Below are 17,558 nucleotides of genomic sequence, written 5' to 3'. Positions count from 1 at the left end.
TTATGAAGGCCGGTGCTGGCCGTGGGTCCATCTCCGTGTCGCATCTTGCTAAGCTTGAGCGTAAACTCGGAAGCAGGAATCGGCATTCGGGAAATCGTGGGGAAGCCGACGATAGGAACAAGTCGCAAAAGACTCGCACACCGTGGCAGACAGCGTTACTAGGCGCAATCACTACGATCTTTGGCTAGCAAATTAGGTACTTTACACTGCGGGAAGTGGCCGTGGAAGATCTCCCCGGTGTCCTCCAACTGTCACGTCCACTAGTGGAGGCCGAGGATAATGGCACTGTACAGTAGCGGAGGGACAGCGGGGACTCAAGTCCGGGGCCAGCCTGTTCAGAGCTATCCTGCTGTGGTTTTAGTGGGCGGGCAACTGATCCATCCATCCATGGGTAATGGGTTTTCCGAAGGCGGCCGGCTATTCGTTTCGGGAGTTGGCTCTTGTTTTACTATGGCTGTCATGACATGACGGAACTAAGCTTCTCATGACAGCTAAACAGAAGAGCATTTGTCGGGATGGGCCTAACTTTGTTAGGCAAATTCACTGTTGCAAAGACAGGAATAATTCGGGGTTCATCCACCGCTTTATTTATTGGCATTTTTTGTATTAGTAGTAATAGGTTATTGTGACTACCTTAGTACCTGCTCGATGGTTACTTGTTTGCTTGCTTGCCGTTCCGGCCACTATCCGACCGACCCGAAGTCGGCTGCTAGCCTTGGAAGCGAAGCTAATATGGAGATCCCCTCTCATTCTCTTCCCTTTCTCTGCAAAGTAATGCAGCACAACGCCAAGCCAAATACTCCATGATATTTTGACCAACAAGAAAAAACGCCAAAACGCCAAAACCTATCAATGACTGTGCAGGTAAACCGTGAGAATGACATATTCCCTAAAAACAAGCTATCATGAGCGGAAGAATGATAATAAACCACCGGGTATTCCTTTATCCTCCTCCACTGTAGCCATTTCCCATCATGAGAGTTCACCACGCTTGCTCATCCATCCACGCTCATGGCGGTTGTAGCATTTTCCGGGTGAAGAGACACGAGTCCGATCAAGTTTCCTTCTGGATCGACGAACTCTCCTATGTCCATGATGCATTGTCGAACTCCGAACCGCAGCTGCTTCACCTCGCCGAAATGATACTCGATCAATGACTCGGCCATTTCAATATCAGCAACTCGAATGTGACACGAAGGTGCTGCACCGCCCGCCATGGCCATCTGTCGCCTGTGCTCAAGATGAGCACCGTCATCTCCTGTGCTTCTGATTTGAATCAGGGCGCCTGTGATGCGAGAGTCACCACTCTGACTTGAGTTGAAGAAGTTCATGGGCTGTGTGTCGAAGTGAGATGATCCCCATCGCCGCATGTATGGGTCATCGGACTGCTGTGCGTTCATGTCTCCATGAAACTTCCAACCGAAGCAGCGCGAGTAAAAGTTTACCGCTCTTTCTATGTTAAAGCAGTACAGTAGAAGAAAGTCGGGAGTCCCGCCCATGACAGACGCATCATGTCTCTCGACTCCACATGTTTCGGTTTGAGGCAGTAAAGGAGGCAGCAAGTCGTTGTCATTTGTGATGTCCGGAGAGCCACGGGTTCCAACGGACAGGTTCTTGGTGGCAGTTATGGGCAGTGAGAATGTTGATGCAAAAGCAGGTGGAGTAGGCATCTCTGCAGTCGGAGTGTGGAGGGCGTCGTAGCCCAGTGAAGGTACTGGTGATGGTGTTCTCCGATCCGTATCCAGGTCCATAGCCGATGAAGAGAGCGAGAGAGAAGGTCGTTGTTTTGTGTACGAGTCCATTTTCGACAATGTGTGGATATGATTAACCAGGACAGACTCAGTTGGAACTTGCCAGAAGGAGCGTCAAGTGATTCAAGCTCGGTTCAGTATGACGAAAGGGAAGGGAAGAGAAGAGCGACAGGCCGTGAGGCGATAGTCTAACAAAAGAAAGAGAAGTCGAAAGGTGAATCAGAGACAGTAACACGAACCGATAGCGACCACAGCCGGATTATCAATAACCAGATGACTAGACAGGTTATACGATTTGCACGAGCAAGCAAGCCATCGGATGGCAGACATGGGTTTCCTTGTTCTTATAGCTACTTATAGCCACTGGGGAAAAGAGGAGGCAATCTCCGAGAACTCCAAGGCAGAGTCTCCTTACATATTGCGTGCCTTGATGTGCATAAGCCATAAAACACTCAAAAAGCAATCATTCGAGACTGAAAGTGCGGAACTTGGCGTTGGCTCTATCTGGGGCTTGCCAGGCCAACTTGGGCTAAGTGGTATGGAGGTTAAGGCAAGGAGAGGCAAGACATTCAGAACATCACCAAAACAAAACAAACGCTGGACGGGACCTTTCCCTCTCTGGTGTTACGTCAAAGGACCAATTGTTAACTCAAAACGGCCTAAAGACGTCAAGGGCGGAAGAAACCTGCAGCAAGGTAGGGGTTCTCGTTGCGCAGTGCTAATGCAAAAAAGAGCTTGTTGATGTCTCGACGTGGTGCCCATCATCATTAGCATGCGTGTCTTGTCAGACCAAAAAAAGGCTGGGCTGTGTATGTTGATGTTTAGGACCCTAGAATTTTCCTCGGTGTCTAGAGTTTTGGCTGGAATGGTAAACAACCCGATATCCCACGGCTGAGCGGCTCTACACCACACATTTGTCTTAGCAGCGTGCGTTTCTTAATTTACACACATAGTCCGGATCGTTTTAGTGTCGTGGATTCACGTTTGGCTTGTCTCAGTTTCCGACACGAGATTTTGTTTGGGTGACGATCACCGATCGTGATGAACATGGCGGAACGAAACTAATGTATGTGATGTGTAAATCGTATGCATGGTAATAAAGGGCGAGGTGAGGTTTGAATAAAACGGGTGGTTGAGATGATAGGCTAATGCTGTTGGATATCAGAGTGGATAAAACTGGATAGGCTGGATCGAATTGGCCTGAGCGTTCTGCAAGGCGGGCTCTATTTGGCGGGTTTTATCAAAGCAAGGAGTTCCTCAAATGTGATCGCCTGGACAAAGTTCACATGCTCATGCTGCAGTAGCTGCATAATCTTTGTGCAAGGAAGATCTGGCGTGAACTTTTTCCCAAAGCAAAGATCCCAAAATTGACTCCATTTTCAAAGAGGGCAATAATTTTGAGGGAGCAATCGTGGTCATAACAGAACACAACCTGAGCCTTTGTTGATCCCGTATTAAGCAGATTGGGTCCATTCACTCAAACTAATTCTTGTCAGTCGAGGTTCAAGATCCCTGAACAATTCTAATACTATACAAAACCTCATATAAATATACAAAAAAAACTAAGTGCTCAAAAATTAATCAACCTAAACACAGCAAAAGGATAATCTACTGTTAAACTGTGTACCTCTCTAATCACTTTTGTAATAGGCTTCATCATAGGCATCTTTGGACCCTGCCAGGAAACGAAGCTACGGGCACGGGCGAGACAGGCAAACTTACTTGAGGTACGTACTTTTACTGATAAGGATCTTATCGCCCCGCAGATCCCATCATCGCAGAAAAAAATTAGTAAAGGCCAGGCCAGGCCAAATAGCGACAGCTTCAACACCAAGGACCCTCTGAAACGACGACAATTTACGCCATTCCCACAGCTGGCGCATTACCTTCTATCGCTATGGAGTCAAATTCGAAACGCCGCAAGATAGATCATGATGGCTTGAGACACGATGCTCTCATTGATTTTGAGGCTCGTAGCTCTGCCCGTGTCTCAACCGCTAGCACATTCGTGCTCCAAACCGACGAGCTCCTGAAAGAAGCAAAACTCGATTACGGAAAGGCATTGAAGGGAGTCGACGAACATTTGCATCGATTAAAGGAGGCCATTGACACTGCGACACCCCACGGTCCTGAACCTGTTCGTTCCATTCCGCTGACAGCCGCCGACTCTCAGATAGACTAACAAATTTTCAAGATCACCCAAGTCACCACTCGCTTTGAGAAGAAGCATCGTATCGTCATTCCATACCCCGATCCGAAGCCCGCAAAAGATGCTCCATACAAGCTTTCCTACGAGAAGCCAGCTTCCTACAATGTCGTCGGCAGTTACGTCGCCAAGACCATGGTCAAGTCCCAGGCGCAATTTGGAATCGACATGGTGGTCCAGATGCCCAAGACCATGTTCCAGGAGAAGGACTTCACGAGCATGCGATATTTCTACCGTAGGGCCTACTACATCGCCTACATCGCTGCCAGCCTTAAGAAAGAGCTGGGTGATTCAATGGACATTGGTTTCGAATACTTAAACGAGAACCCGCTTTTGCCTGTACTCGCACTTCGACCCAAGCCCGAAGAGGAGGAAGAGGACAACAAGGAAACCAAGGAAAAGGCCTCCAAGAAGAAGTCAAAGGCCTCAAAATCCTCGTATACCATTCGACTTATCCCCTGTGCGCCTGAGGGACTCTTCCCTAGGTCAAAGTTGCTTTCTAGCTCTAACAACAACCGAAGTGGCGAGACCGACGACAAGAAGACCAAGTCCGGCACTCCCTTTTACAATTCTACTTTGAAAGCAGAGGAGACATTCATTTCCTACTTGCGCGTCCTTACACACGCCAAGAATGAGTGCCCCGGTCTGACTGATGCCTGTGTGCTGGGACGAATCTGGCTGCAACAGAGAGGATTTGGCAGTTCCTTGTCCCAAGGTGGGTTTGGCCATTTTGAGTGGTCTGTTATGATCGCTTTGTTGCTCCAGATGGGTGGACGCAATGGCAAGGCCTTGTTTTCCAGCTCTCTTAGCAGCACCGAGCTCTTCAAGGCCGCCGTTCAGTTCCTATCCACTACCGATTTTAACGAGAAGCCATTTGTTTTTGGCTATTCCAAGATAAGCGTCGATAACGCTCGAGAAGATGGCCCTGTCATGTACGACCCCATCAGGGAACTGAACATCCTGTCAAAGATGAGCCCCTGGTCTGCCAGCCTCCTTCAGATGCACGCCAAGACAACTACAGACAACTTTGCAGACGAAGCCGCCGACAAGTTTGCTCCTACGTTTATCATCAAATCAGATGCGCCCCTCCAGACGTTTGATGCCATCTTCGAACTCAAAAGCCAGGGTTCCAAGCCTTTGGACTCTCCTGACTGCAGAGGATCCGCTTGGGATTTTAGTTTGGAAGCCCACAAAGTGCTCAAGCAGGCCTACGGTAATCGATCCCACCTCTTGCATTTCCAGTTGCCTTCAAAGGCTGGTTGGAAACTGGGCGCTGCACCACCTTCAGACTCTGGCAAAGTTCAGTTTGGCGTCATGTTCGAGTTTGCCCAAATGGGTCGTCAAATGGAGCATGGTCCTCCAGCCGAGGAACCAGAGGAAGCTGCAAAGTTCCGTCGATTCTGGGGTGAGAAGGCCGAGTTGCGTCGCTTCAAGGATGGAAGCATTCTCGAGTGTGTTGAGTGGTCAAGCAAGGTCCCTTTCCGGATTTGCGAGGAGATTGCTGAGCACACCTTGAAGCGACACCTCAAGGTTGACAGCGGAGATGTTGTTGCATTTGGCGCAGGTTTCTCCAACATAGTCACATTCTCGCATATGGATAAGGAGGCTTTCGACGCTGCCCGACGAGCTTTTCAAACTCTTGAATACGATATTCGAAACCTCGAAGATTTGCCATTGCAGATCCGACAACTTTCCGCCGTATCGCCAGCTGCCAGATATGCTTCCATTGATGCCCCTAGTCCCGGCTTCCACACAGGAACTATCAAGCCTATAGATGTCAATATTTACTTTGAGGCATCAGGCCGGTGGCCAGAGAATTCAGTTGCCATCCAGGAAACCAAGATTGAGTTTCTACTCGATTTCGATAGGCGTCTTACATCGACAAAAGAGAACATCAAAACCTACCTTGGTCGAGATAACAAGGAGATTGGCATCGAGAACCTGGCCTTTCTCGATATTGTCTATGATACTGGAGCAGCATTCCGATTGAGGATTCATGCTGATCTGGAAGATATCCTGTTGGAGCGACAAATTAAGAACAAGACACTTGACCCTCGTATCCGCGAGGAGTCAGAAGTGGTTTTCGCTCGAACCAAATGGTTCTTTGAGACACTGCCAATTCATACACAAACTATCGCAACTTTCTGCACAAGACTTCACCCTCTATCCCAGACTATTCGCTTGGTGAAGCAATGGTTCAATGCCCACAAGCTTTCAGGACATATCAGCGAAGAGCTTATTGAGCTCTTTGTCCTGAATGTTTTCTTGCAACCCTACCCTTGGCGCGCACCCACAAGTGCCTCAACCGGTTTCTTGCGCACCTTGACCTTCCTGTCTCGTTGGGATTGGCGTGATGAGCCTTTGATTGTCGACTCGGCCGAGGAGTTGATAGATGACGACCGACACAACATCCGTAATGAGCTTGAGGCTTGGCGCAAGAAGGATCCCAACATGAACCACACGGTAATGTTTGTTGCTACCTCTGTTGATACATCTGGCTTGGCCTACACCCGTAACGGACCCTCGAAGCTCATCGCTTCGCGCATGACACGTTTGGCCAAGGCCGCATGCAAACTTGTCAAAGACAGCGGCTACCGCATCGACGCCACTGAGCTGTTCGACACATCACTCGAAGACTATGACGTCCTCTTCCATCTCTCTCGCAAGGCCATTCGCTCAATTCTTCGAGAGGCAGCTTCCGATCCCTCAGCTCGCCGCCACTCCCAATTCAAGAACCTTGATGAACGAACAGGTCGTGCACCCCTCCCCATCCGCGCTCACCCTGTCGATGTCTTTATGCAGGAGCTCCAGCGCGTGTACGAGGACACACTTGTCTTTTTCAGGGGAACCCACAATGGTGAAGAGGACGATGCCGTCATTGGCGCTATCTGGAACCCGAAGCTGCAGCAGCAAAAGTTCCGAGCTGGTCTACCTTATAACTTCCTCAGGGTCGCCGGTGAAGATGAAGATGTTGTGGCGGTGAACCGAAAGGCTGTGTTATCAGAAATTGCAAGAATTGGAGGTGATATGATTAGGAAGATCGAAGAAGTCAAGTAAGATGTGGCTATAGGTAGAATGGTGAATACTTTGGATAATACCCATGAACATAGATGTAGATTCTGGTTCTAATTCCGACATGAAATAAAAGTATATTCTCAATGACGATTTTATTTTATCTTTCAACATGATTGTCGGCCACTGTTTCCACTATAAGTGGTGATAAGTCTGATGTGATCCTCATTCTCAGGGATGTAAGTGAAGAAGATGAGAGCACAGTGGGTGTAGCGGTACGTACCTGACTTACCCAAAGTGGAAATCTCTTTACGCGGGAAGACGCGCTCAACGCGTCCCACCCCACGTCCGTTGCCCATCTTTAGTTTAATCTTGCTACCATCATCACTGCGACAACGAGTGACCGACGACAACTTCAAAATTATACGACTATCAAAGAATTGACCTCACATACAGTTCTTCCTGATCAGGGAAAATGCCCCATTCCATCGAAGCTGAAGCCATGTCATCCCCTAGCAACGTTAAGGACGAGCCGGTAGAGGAAACTGGAATTTCAGACAATACTCCCAATGCGACCGAGGTCGATACTAAGATGAGCGACTCGGAGGATGTTAAGAAGGAGGCAAAGCAGCTGGAGGATTTGTTTGACGACTCGGACGATGAGTTTCCCACAAGTTCTGCGGCAATCCAGCCCAGTTCGCCGGTCGCTCCCTTATTGTGAGTAAAAGTGCAGAGGCTCAATACTTGCAGATTGACTAATTAGTTATAGCGATGCCATGTCTTTGAAGGCTTCAGACCCCGAAGTTATGCGAAGTTTCTACCAGCGATTGTTCCCTTGGCGATATCTATTCCAGTGGCTTAACCATAGTCCTACACCGACGAACGACTTTGGCAACCGAGAGTTTGCTTTTACCCTTCAGAACGATGCCTACCTCCGATACCAATCTTTCCCTACTGCTGATACGTACGTACTATTATCAAATATAGCTACCACAATGCTCACCATACCACAGACTACGAAAGGATGTCCTCCGATTGATGCCATCCCGTTTCGAAATCGGTCCCGTCTACACCACCAACCCTCGTGACCGAAAGACACTACGAAACTCATCCGCTTTCAAGCCCCTTGCGAAGGAGTTATGTTTCGATATCGATTTGACAGATTACGATGACATCCGAACATGCTGTGACAAGGCCAATATCTGCAACAAGTGCTGGCAGTTCATGACTATGGCTATTAAAGTGGTTGATGTGGCGCTTCGGGAAGACTTTGGCTTCAAGCATATCATGTGGGTATACTCAGGTCGTCGAGGTGCTCACGCCTGGGTTTGCGATAAGAAAGTTCGAAGCATGGATGATCAGAAGAGAAGGGCAATTGCCGGCTACCTCGAGGTGGTCAAGGGAGGTGCACAGAGTGGAAAGAAGGTCAACGTGAGGAGACCGCTGCATCCTCATCTTGCGTAAGTTCACACAGTCGCTTTGAAAGGTCAAGTACTAATGCCATACAGACGAAGCTTGGAAATCCTCAAGACTCATTTCCAAGAGGACGTTCTTGAGGTGCAAGACCCCTGGGCCTCCCCTGAACAGTCCGAGAAGCTCCTGCAGCTTCTACCAAACCAGAACCTCAACGAGTCACTGCGAAGAAAATGGGACGCTGCCCCAGGACGTCCCTCGACCTCAAAATGGGCGGACATAGACGCTGTAGCAAAGTCAGGCGCCAGTAAGAACCTCGATGCCAGACAGCTCCTAGAAGCTAAGCAAGATATTGTCCTCGAGTACACCTACCCCCGACTTGATATCGAGGTCAGCAAGAAGCTCAACCATTTGCTCAAGAGTCCTTTCGTCGTGCATCCCGGTACCGGCCGTGTCTGTGTGCCTATCAACACTAAGAACCTCGAGGATTTCGACCCTTTGGGCGTGCCTACGGTGCAGGGTCTTCTAGCAGAGATTGACTCTTGGAAGAGCGAGGGTGAAGAGGGCGGTAAGGGTATTGCTGATTGGGAAAAGACGAGCCTGAGGCCTTATATCGAGCAGTTCAGACACTTTGTCAATGGGCTGATGAAGGATGAGAAGGACATCAAGGTTAAGCGGGAGAGGGATGAGGAAAGCATGGAATTTTAGATTGTATGAAACGGGATGGACTTATGAACAGTGTAAATGCGGTAACGTTTGCATTTTGGTTTGGACTTGGCTGGCGTAGCACGGCATCAGTTAATAGGTACATATAGATATATTTACTTCGAGGTAACCTCAACTTTAGGTGTGTTTTGTTTAGAGGCAGACGCCTCGGCATCGGGGTCCTTGGTTTCCTCGTTCTCTTCCTCGGGGTCCTCTGCCTCTGCCTCCTCTGTTTCCTGAGTCTCTCCTGAGGCACCCTGCTGCTCTTTCAGCTTGCCTCCCTTGCGCTTGGGAATGACGCTCATGAATGCCTCGCCCCAGTTCTCGTACTCGAGCCACTTGAGCATGATCTCGACGACATGGTTTGTCGTAAGAACCGTTCGGCTTTGCATCACCATGTACTGGCCGATAGGCAACCGAGCGGTGCGGATACCACGTTCCCTCGCTCGCTTGTAGCACAGTCCCTTTTCACGGTTCTTATCAACAAGGCCACCGATGACATAGCTTGTGTTGGGCTCAAGACGTTCAAGTGTGTACGGTGAATCTGATGAGAGGTAGACAATGTCGCTGTACTCGGGACGAGGCTCAGGCTCGGGATCAGGAAGAGGGAGGGGGTCCTTCTCGTCCCTCGCCCAGGGACTCTTTTCTGTGAGACTTCGTTGAAGGGGCTCGATCATGTTTTCGTGCTTCATCTTCTCGCGAGCCTTCTCCGCACACTCGATAAAGTCCCCCTCCACAAAGTCGATGCCCTTCCAGTTCTGGTGCTTGTCATCGAGAATTTGATGGAAACGCTCAGCGAGCTTTCCGTTCCAGTTTGAGACGTAGATATTGGTGCGATACTTCGCGTTCTTGTTTTCCGAATACGACCTAGTAATCTGACTGCCGAGCGAGATGATCTCCTTCTCGCGCATGTACTGCTCAAATTCGCAATCGAAGATAAGAGAGATAGGGACGTTTACTGAAGGTGGCTTCTGCTTGTTGGCGTACGGGTTTATGCCTTGAGCAATGAGGGCGTCTCTCTCCTCGCGCTTCCGGACTTTGCGAGCAATTCGACTATCCTTACGCTTCAGCTTGCGGTCTTCTTTACCAGCTTCCCACTGTTGCTGCTTTCTGAGACGCTTGAGTGCATTCTTTGACATGGGCTGAGCGGGTTCATCTTCAGCAGATCGCTTTTGGGGAATGGTAGAACCTTGAGAGGGAATTATGGCTTTTTCTGTCTCCGCCTGGGGGCCTGTAGTGGGATCTTGTTGAGCCTGGTTTTGTTCGACTTGACCCTGCTCGTTGCCTTGCTCCTTTGTTTCTTCAGCTTGAGATGGCTTATGAGCCGGATCCAAATCCATTTTGATGGCTTATTCGAGATGCTTATAAGACTTGTTGACCTCGGAATTTTAACGGAAGATTGAGGAGTTGAGTGAATTCGAGTATGACCAAGTTATAGGTCGAAGGTGAAGATGATATTATTATACCAACCCGTGTAAGAGGCGTTATATGATGCTCTGTTTAAAGCCAAGTTTCGTGCTGTTTGTATATTGAAACGGGCTTGATAATGAGCGGTAAGATTATTGAATGAGAATTCGAGTATTGATATTTGGCTTTGATCTTGTTTGAGCAGTTCCAATGACGTTTGAAGCTCAAACAGAAGAATATCTTGTCAAGCTCACAGCGGATTTTTCTTAGAGACCAGAGTCTCCAGAGGTGGTGGGGCATCGGGCGAGGTACGTACCGAGCCATCATCTCGGATTCAATCGAGCTTGCATAAACCAATGAGATCAGAGCAATTGAATGACCAACGTCACGTGTTGCAGTGGAGGCTCGCAATCCTACAGTTTCCATAGCTCGGCTCCAACCTCAGGCCCAAGACATAAAGCTCCCAACTCCTCCCTCAGCAATTGCAATCGCCATGGAGCACCCGTCGAGCGCGAACCTGCCGGCTCACAAGAAGCCCGACACCTACTTTAAGCCTCACGATGTCCTAGACGACACTGCAAAGGCTGCCGTGGTTGGTGGTCTCAGTGGTCTCTTCCTCTCCTCCGTCAAGAATGCCATGGCCAAGCACAATGTCGGCATTCTGAGCGTCTTCACCCGTGGCTCTGCCATGATTGGTATCGGAGGTATGATATACCGGCCGGGAAAGTTCAATTGAGAGTTTTGCAATACTGACGCCATCCTCCAGCCGCCGCCCCCGCCGCATATGTCTTTGCTTCGCGAACCTCTATGAACCTTCGTGAAAAAGACGACTCCTTCTCTGCTGCTCTCGGTGGTTTTGCCCTGGGCGCTGTCCTTGGTCTTCCCAGTATGAGATGATTCACAGCTCAATACGTTAGCGCATATGGTCTAACATACGACAGCAAAACGAATGCCCATCGTCATGGGTCTCGGCGGTGGTCTTGCCGCCTTCCAGGGTATGTTCCACTATCTTGGCGGCCGATACGACTCTTTCAAGCGAGAGGGCGATGAGTTCGAGCGCAAGGAAATTGTCCGACGATCCACCCGACTGCCTATTGAGCAGACCATTTCAGAGATTGGCGAAGGTCGAGGTAAGTCGCGCATTGCGTCTGCTCTCTCCATGCGGCATCTCACATTATGACAGGCATTCGACCTCCTGGATACGATGAGCGAAGGGCGGAGCGACTTAGCCAGAAGTACGGAGTTGAGATTAACCCCATCAAGGCGACTGTCGAGGGTAGCCAATAAAGCACAAAACAACACGCAGGCGAACGGGACGGGAGCGACTGTACATAACTCTTCTGGGCGAGGAAGAGGTGCTACACTAGAGAATTGGAGTTTTGTTTTGTTTCCATGTGAAGCTCTGAACTGTGCCATCTCACGTGTGGACAGTTAGGTTTCTTTCATAAGGTAAGTTCTCACTCATCCTTTCTTCCCTACACAACCCCTCTATTTGCAATGATGATACCCCAAATCAGAAGCTGTTTATGATATATAATGATTAAACAAATCACCAATATCTATCTACATTCCTGAGCAAATTCCTTTCAATAACATGGTTTGATGACTATTGAAGAACATGTTTACTGATTGTGTTTAGAATTTTGTAGCTTTACACCATTTTGTTGCACAGCACGCGATAATATGACTATTTATGGTATGTAAAACTCGTCTTCCTTCTCCCCCCTGGCTATGATGATACCCCAAATCAGAAGCTGTTTATGATCTTCAATGATTAAACCAATCACCAATATCTATCTATCTACATTCCTGAGCCCTTATCTTCTCATACTAAAGTTTGCTCGTTGCTTTTGAACACTTGCTAACTTTTCTCAGACTTAATAGGTCCACCCTCTGCTTACGACAACCCTGTTGCTCTAACACACATTGTATGTTTGCCCTTATCCTTGTGCACCTTCCCCTTCAATGATGATATCCCAAATCAGAAGCTGTTTATGATCCTTAATGATTAAAACACTCACCAATATCTATCTACATTCCTGAGAACATCCCATACTCTATTCATGTTGCTTTTTTATTCCTCTTGGCACATGCTAATTCATTGAAGTATAGGATTTCATTGTTCGTTCCTGTGATACTATGTCCTAAATCAAGATCATGCGAAACGTCTTCCATGTTTTGATTTGGTTTTCTTCATCGATTGTTTCTAGTACTCTATGTCGTGTATCTGAGGAAACATACGATACCCAGAGACACGATACAGAGTGTAATATGGCGGTGCTTTACATCTTCAAATAGTAAATCTATGGTTGCTGCTCTCTTGGATTTACTCTTTGAAGATGTAAAGCACCATCATATTATACTCTACCTATATCGTGTATCCGGGTATCATATGTTTCCTCCAGTGTCGTCTTTTTATCTGCTACATTACATTATACCAAGAACTCAATGCACTTCAGTATCCCACCACAGAGAATCATTTTGCGCCTATGTTTTATTGAACTCTACCCCGAGCAATTGATTTAGGAATGGTTTCAAAATGTGTGGCTCAAACCTTGACAATCTTGAAACCAACCTGCACATAACGTGCGCAAATGAAGGCGATACAGCCTGCCATCATAGAGCAACCACAGAAAAGCTGCAGGCCCAGATAACTGCCATCCTGAGCAGATACGATCGCACCACCAATGGGACTTCCGGTCAGAGCACCAAAAGACGCAACGGCAAACGCAGCACCGACACGAGTGCCAATTTGACGGATGTCAGAAAGCTGGGCGATAAGAGTCGGGACAAGACTGATGTAACCACCCGAGGCGAAACCAAAGATGACGGCAAAGACAACGATGCCGGCTGTGTTGTCGACGGGGATCCAGACGCAGAGACAAAAGAGTGCAGAAACAAAGGTGATGGCGATCATTACATTGAATCGACCAAGCTTGTCAGCAATAATGCCTGGGATGATACGACCGAAGATGCTAGGACCACATTAACACATGACATCTGGCACTACGGGGTGTGATACGACTTACCTCACGGCATTGAGAATAGGTAGCAAATAAGGAATCAAGGTCTCGGACATGCCTGCAGCCTGAGCCTGGAGCAGGACATAGTTGAAAGGAAGAAACATGCCCCACATGAAAAGGAAGAATCCACAGACAGTGATGAGGATGGGAAGCTCGCTAAGACCGTGGATGTATTCCATGAAGACGAAAGGCCTGGGGCGAGGAGGCAGACGAGACTTGACAGTCAGACAAGCGATGCCGAGCAGAACAAGGAACATGAAGGCCATAGTTCGCATCATCCAGGGAAATCCCACGCTCTTGATCATCTTGTCCATCATGATTGGAAGAATAACACCTCCCAGAGACGATCCAGAGACCATGATACCGAAAGCCGCCGCACGGCGTCTGAAGAACCAGGTAACAAGGGAGGACATGGAGGCGTTGAACACAGCGCTGGAGCCGATGGATGCAACAATAGATTGCGAAAGGAAGAACTGGTAGTATTCTGTTGACAAAGATACCATCATAAGACCAAAGATGTAAGCAACAGTGCCGCACCAGAGGAGGTACTTTGGGCCATAAGTATCGAAAAGACGACCAAACTATGTCAACAGTTAGTGAGGTGCAATTTCATCGAAGGGCGAGACTATACATACGAGAGCACTGCAGAACACCATGAAGAATACTTCGACAGACAGAATCCAGCTCACGGCAGAACTGTCGTGATCGCTGAGCGGCCCAGAAACATAATATTTCTGAAAAACTCCCACGCAGTTTACGAGTCCAAATGTGCAAAACAGAGCACACCAACCACCAAAGACGACGAGCCAAGCTTCGACTCCTCCGTCAGGGAAATCGGCTGGGGCCATTCCAGGTGGGGGACCACCTGCTGGGGGCTGTTGCTGCGACTGTTTCTTTTCATCATCGTCACCACGCTCAAGGTCTGCTGCGACGATGTTGGTAGGCACTGGATGTATGTTCGCTTCTGTTGTATTGGTTGGTTGGTAGCTTTGTTTCTCGGGGTCTATCGATGTTGCTGGCTGAATTGTTCTATCGTTGATTGTGCCCGAGGACGAGGAGGTGGTTGATCGAGGCATGATTGTGATTGTGTGAAGGAGGATTAATTATAATCAAGATGTATCGGGAGCAAAGATTGCTGGTCAAGAATTATTTTTTACTTGACAGTGATACGAAATAATCGGTCAATTATTTTTGATGCAGCAGCAAGATTTCCTTATATACATCACTGGCTGTCAGTGCGCCGTGGAAGAGCTCCATGGAGTTGCTTCCACCTTTATCTACCCATCTATCTGTATCAGATGCACCCTAATTATTACCTACTAAGACTATCGCTCATTTCCAATCCCATCTCTTGATCCTTTGGTGGGGTAGCAGTATGCACATCTTACTGAAACTGCAGGAATCTACAATTCTAGATCTCGGTCTGTTAAATCACCATAGCGGCGTAAAGATCGGGATTACCTATGCACCGGACCATAAAGCCGCCGTAGTCTAGTCTAGTGGTGTAGATATTTGGGGTGCAGTAGTAATACTCCTCGGTCTTAATGGTCGCGTTTCTATCCCGGCCGAGCTTACGGACAAAAGATTACAGCATATCTCGCCCTTCTACCGTTCTCTGACTCACCGGGCTGAAACTGCATGTGTCTGTCTGTATTTCTCCAATAAAAAAAGCTTGTTTCCTCTTCAAGGGGTGAGTTCATTCGACATGAGGGCTGAATAATACACGTATGGAATTTCGCATCCCACTACGTCCTCTGGACTTAAGAAGAAGCCGAGTCGCGAACTGCCTAACCAAAAGCGTGAGTGGTGAGCGAAACTGTCCAATTGTTGAGACGCGGGAAGATCTTCTGCATGCACTCATTTTCTTACAGTCATCCAAGGGATTTTTGTCGCAGCTTGATATAACCATTGGTTACTTTCAATGCTGTAGCTGACCATGAATCAGTCAAGTGCAGTCACTATAAGTCTTTAGCCGGTTGATCGGCCTATGATCTCTATTAGCTAGATAGTACTTTTACCATCCTTTCGACAACGGGCGATTTCCCGTCTACCCCTTACGATTACCCAGTCGATGGGTCGGTCTAACTATTCGACATGACCTCATGAGAGTAACAGCTAGCTCATTACACCCATACTGAAGCCTCGTTGGCATGCTGATTTGAGAAGAGGGACGACGTTGACCCGAACAGTGAAGAAGTCAACCATTGGGCCTCAGAAATACGCAATCATGAATCTGCGATACTTGTTTGACCTCTGGGTGTTGATACATAGAGGCCCTAGCTCTATGATAGATAATATAGGTGATCATACATAAAACAAAGGTTGTATAAAAACATCTTGCTCGTCTTCCTTCTCCTTTTTCATCTCTGTAATACCGCCCACTCGCTTTTTACATTTCTCTGCGTGCTTCTTTTCATCGGATAAACTCCTTCAGGTCCTTGTTGTCCTCGAACTTGACTTTACCGTCCTTTTCAACTTTGGCAACATGAATTCCAGTTACGGATTTATCATCTTGCCCCTGTCCGGCGACATTAACAACAGCAGACTTGGTCTCGGCACCATCTGTGAGCTTGGGCTGGTTGCTCAGTTCGACGGCCTGAGAGATCACGCCGGGCTCAGAGTCGGCGATTTCGTTCACTTGCTTGTTGGAGAGGACATCTGAAGCACGCACACCTCGGCTGGACATGAGAATCTTGGTGGGTCCATGGAACTGGAGGAAGAGGCGATCACCCCAGATAGTTCTGCGGGTCGCTGTTCGTAGGCCGTAGAAAGCTCGTGCTAGGTACTTCCAGACCTCAGAGCTGCGGACGGTCTTTACCCAGTCGGGCTCTGAGATCCATCGTGATAGTGAGGGCACCTGGAGTTGTAGGCTGTTGCTCTTGAAGCGGAAAGGCTGAGGAAGGGATCGACTGATGGAGTATGCGACAACACTTCCAGGGTGAGCCACGAATTCCTCGCCCTCCTTAAGTGTAAGTTCGTAAATCTGTCCAGGTGCCGATAGAGCAGCAAGGCCTCGTCCTGTCAAAAGTGTGTTACCCCAGTGGGCGAGTGTCAGGCTGCTCTGGATGCGCGCTGAGGGCGAGAGGGTATGTCCTGTCCAAGCCAACAAAGCATTCCTTTGGGCGATCATCCAGTCTGTTGTTCCATCGAGGTGAAGAACTGTGAATGTGGTTGTGGGAGACTTGGTCGAGATTAAGGCTGTGATGGGCGTCGTAGCTGAGATGCGCTGGTAGAGGAAAGGGACGCCGAGGAGGGCTCGTGTAATCGGGTTGAGGATCGAGAGGGTAGATTGGGCCTAGTAACTCCGTTAATGACTCTGCTGATAGTCTTCTTTGGCGATTGCATACATTTTCAGGTTTGCCGGCGACAGCAACCAATGTGCCCCGCCGAGTATAGAGCTTCTGCGATGCCGACAAGGTCACAGACAGTAGAGAATATGGCGAGCCGAGGACCTCAAATCGAGCATCTATACAGCATAATGTCAGATATCAGAGCCCATTGATCATATCCCAATGGTGTGGCATGTTCATACCCGCAGGATCCCTCGTCTCAAGAGCTCCGAAAGCATCACCACCAACTTTGGGCGCTTCAGTGCTCGGCGCAGCGTTGATCTGTATGGACCTGCACTGAGACTGGGTGCAGGCGTATGAAGGCAATGCCCTCAGCCTCAGCCCTCGGGCCGCTCTTGATAACGGCAGTTGGCCTCGCATTTTGCTGGTTGGATATATGAGCTCCGGAAGAGCCTGTATAGCTTGTATATCTACCTCTCTTCTCTTCTCTTCACCTAACCTCGATCTAGACGCCAGAGCCAGTATCGTTAGCGGCTTTTCCCGTTCCCACGTCATGTCACGTGTAGACGTTGCTGGGCCAACGTCCGTGCTTTCATTCACCAATCTCACTAGACCGATACCCTTGTGATCTTGTCTATAGCAAATATTTGCTAACTTTCTGGACGTGGTAGCGGCCAGTTTGGTAGGCTGATAGAGTCCGAATCTTGCACACCTTCAGCTTGTTGCCTGCACTACTTTTCGGGAACCCCCC

At 48.6% G+C, this 17,558-nt stretch overlaps 7 protein-coding genes across 7 annotated transcripts; 3 read left to right on the top strand and 4 right to left on the bottom strand.

Annotated features, from left to right (window-relative positions):
- Window positions 1–995: 995 nt before the first annotated feature.
- FGSG_06341 (uncharacterized protein) lies at window positions 996–1,331 on the bottom strand (the record flags this gene model as incomplete). The annotated part of the gene is made up of 1 exon (XM_011326696.1): window positions 996–1,331. The coding sequence occupies one exon, from the start codon at window positions 1,329–1,331 to the stop codon at window positions 996–998; it is 336 nt and encodes a 111-aa protein (XP_011324998.1).
- Window positions 1,332–3,648: 2,317 nt separating this feature from the next.
- FGSG_06340 (uncharacterized protein) lies at window positions 3,649–7,014 on the top strand (the record flags this gene model as incomplete). Its single annotated transcript, XM_011326695.1, has 2 exons — window positions 3,649–3,888; window positions 3,946–7,014. The coding sequence occupies 2 exons, from the start codon at window positions 3,649–3,651 to the stop codon at window positions 7,012–7,014; spliced, it is 3,309 nt and encodes a 1,102-aa protein (XP_011324997.1).
- Window positions 7,015–7,444: 430 nt separating this feature from the next.
- FGSG_06339 (DNA primase small subunit) lies at window positions 7,445–9,090 on the top strand (the record flags this gene model as incomplete). Its single annotated transcript, XM_011326694.1, has 4 exons — window positions 7,445–7,686; window positions 7,739–7,933; window positions 7,983–8,429; window positions 8,478–9,090. The coding sequence occupies 4 exons, from the start codon at window positions 7,445–7,447 to the stop codon at window positions 9,088–9,090; spliced, it is 1,497 nt and encodes a 498-aa protein (XP_011324996.1).
- Window positions 9,091–9,203: 113 nt separating this feature from the next.
- Window positions 9,204–10,427, bottom strand: FGSG_06338 (tRNA (guanine-N(1)-)-methyltransferase; the record flags this gene model as incomplete). The annotated part of the gene is made up of 1 exon (XM_011326693.1): window positions 9,204–10,427. One exon carries the CDS (start codon window positions 10,425–10,427, stop codon window positions 9,204–9,206), a length of 1,224 nt encoding a protein of 407 aa, XP_011324995.1.
- Window positions 10,428–10,958: 531 nt separating this feature from the next.
- Window positions 10,959–11,887, top strand: FGSG_06337 (uncharacterized protein). Its single transcript, XM_011326692.1, has 4 exons — window positions 10,959–11,198; window positions 11,261–11,380; window positions 11,436–11,624; window positions 11,678–11,887. Exons 1-4 carry the CDS (start codon window positions 10,988–10,990, stop codon window positions 11,779–11,781), a joined length of 624 nt encoding a protein of 207 aa, XP_011324994.1. The 5' UTR covers window positions 10,959–10,987; the 3' UTR covers window positions 11,782–11,887.
- Window positions 11,888–13,042: 1,155 nt separating this feature from the next.
- FGSG_06336 (uncharacterized protein) lies at window positions 13,043–14,593 on the bottom strand (the record flags this gene model as incomplete). The annotated part of the gene is made up of 3 exons (XM_011326691.1): window positions 13,043–13,469; window positions 13,524–14,098; window positions 14,153–14,593. 3 exons carry the CDS (start codon window positions 14,591–14,593, stop codon window positions 13,043–13,045), a joined length of 1,443 nt encoding a protein of 480 aa, XP_011324993.1.
- Window positions 14,594–15,765: 1,172 nt separating this feature from the next.
- Window positions 15,766–17,287, bottom strand: FGSG_06335 (uncharacterized protein). Its single transcript, XM_011326690.1, has 3 exons — window positions 17,050–17,287; window positions 16,865–16,983; window positions 15,766–16,812 (listed from the first exon to the last, which is right to left on the bottom strand). Exons 1-3 carry the CDS (start codon window positions 17,225–17,227, stop codon window positions 15,931–15,933), a joined length of 1,179 nt encoding a protein of 392 aa, XP_011324992.1. The 5' UTR covers window positions 17,228–17,287; the 3' UTR covers window positions 15,766–15,930.
- Window positions 17,288–17,558: the final 271 nt, after the last annotated feature.

This window comes from Fusarium graminearum, chromosome 3 (genome assembly GCF_000240135.3).
Source record: "Fusarium graminearum PH-1 chromosome 3, whole genome shotgun sequence".
In the NCBI taxonomy this organism is placed as follows: Eukaryota; Fungi; Ascomycota; class Sordariomycetes; order Hypocreales; family Nectriaceae; genus Fusarium; species Fusarium graminearum.
The sequence above is the reverse complement of the archived record's forward strand: the minus strand, read 5'-3'. Positions and strand labels throughout refer to the sequence as shown.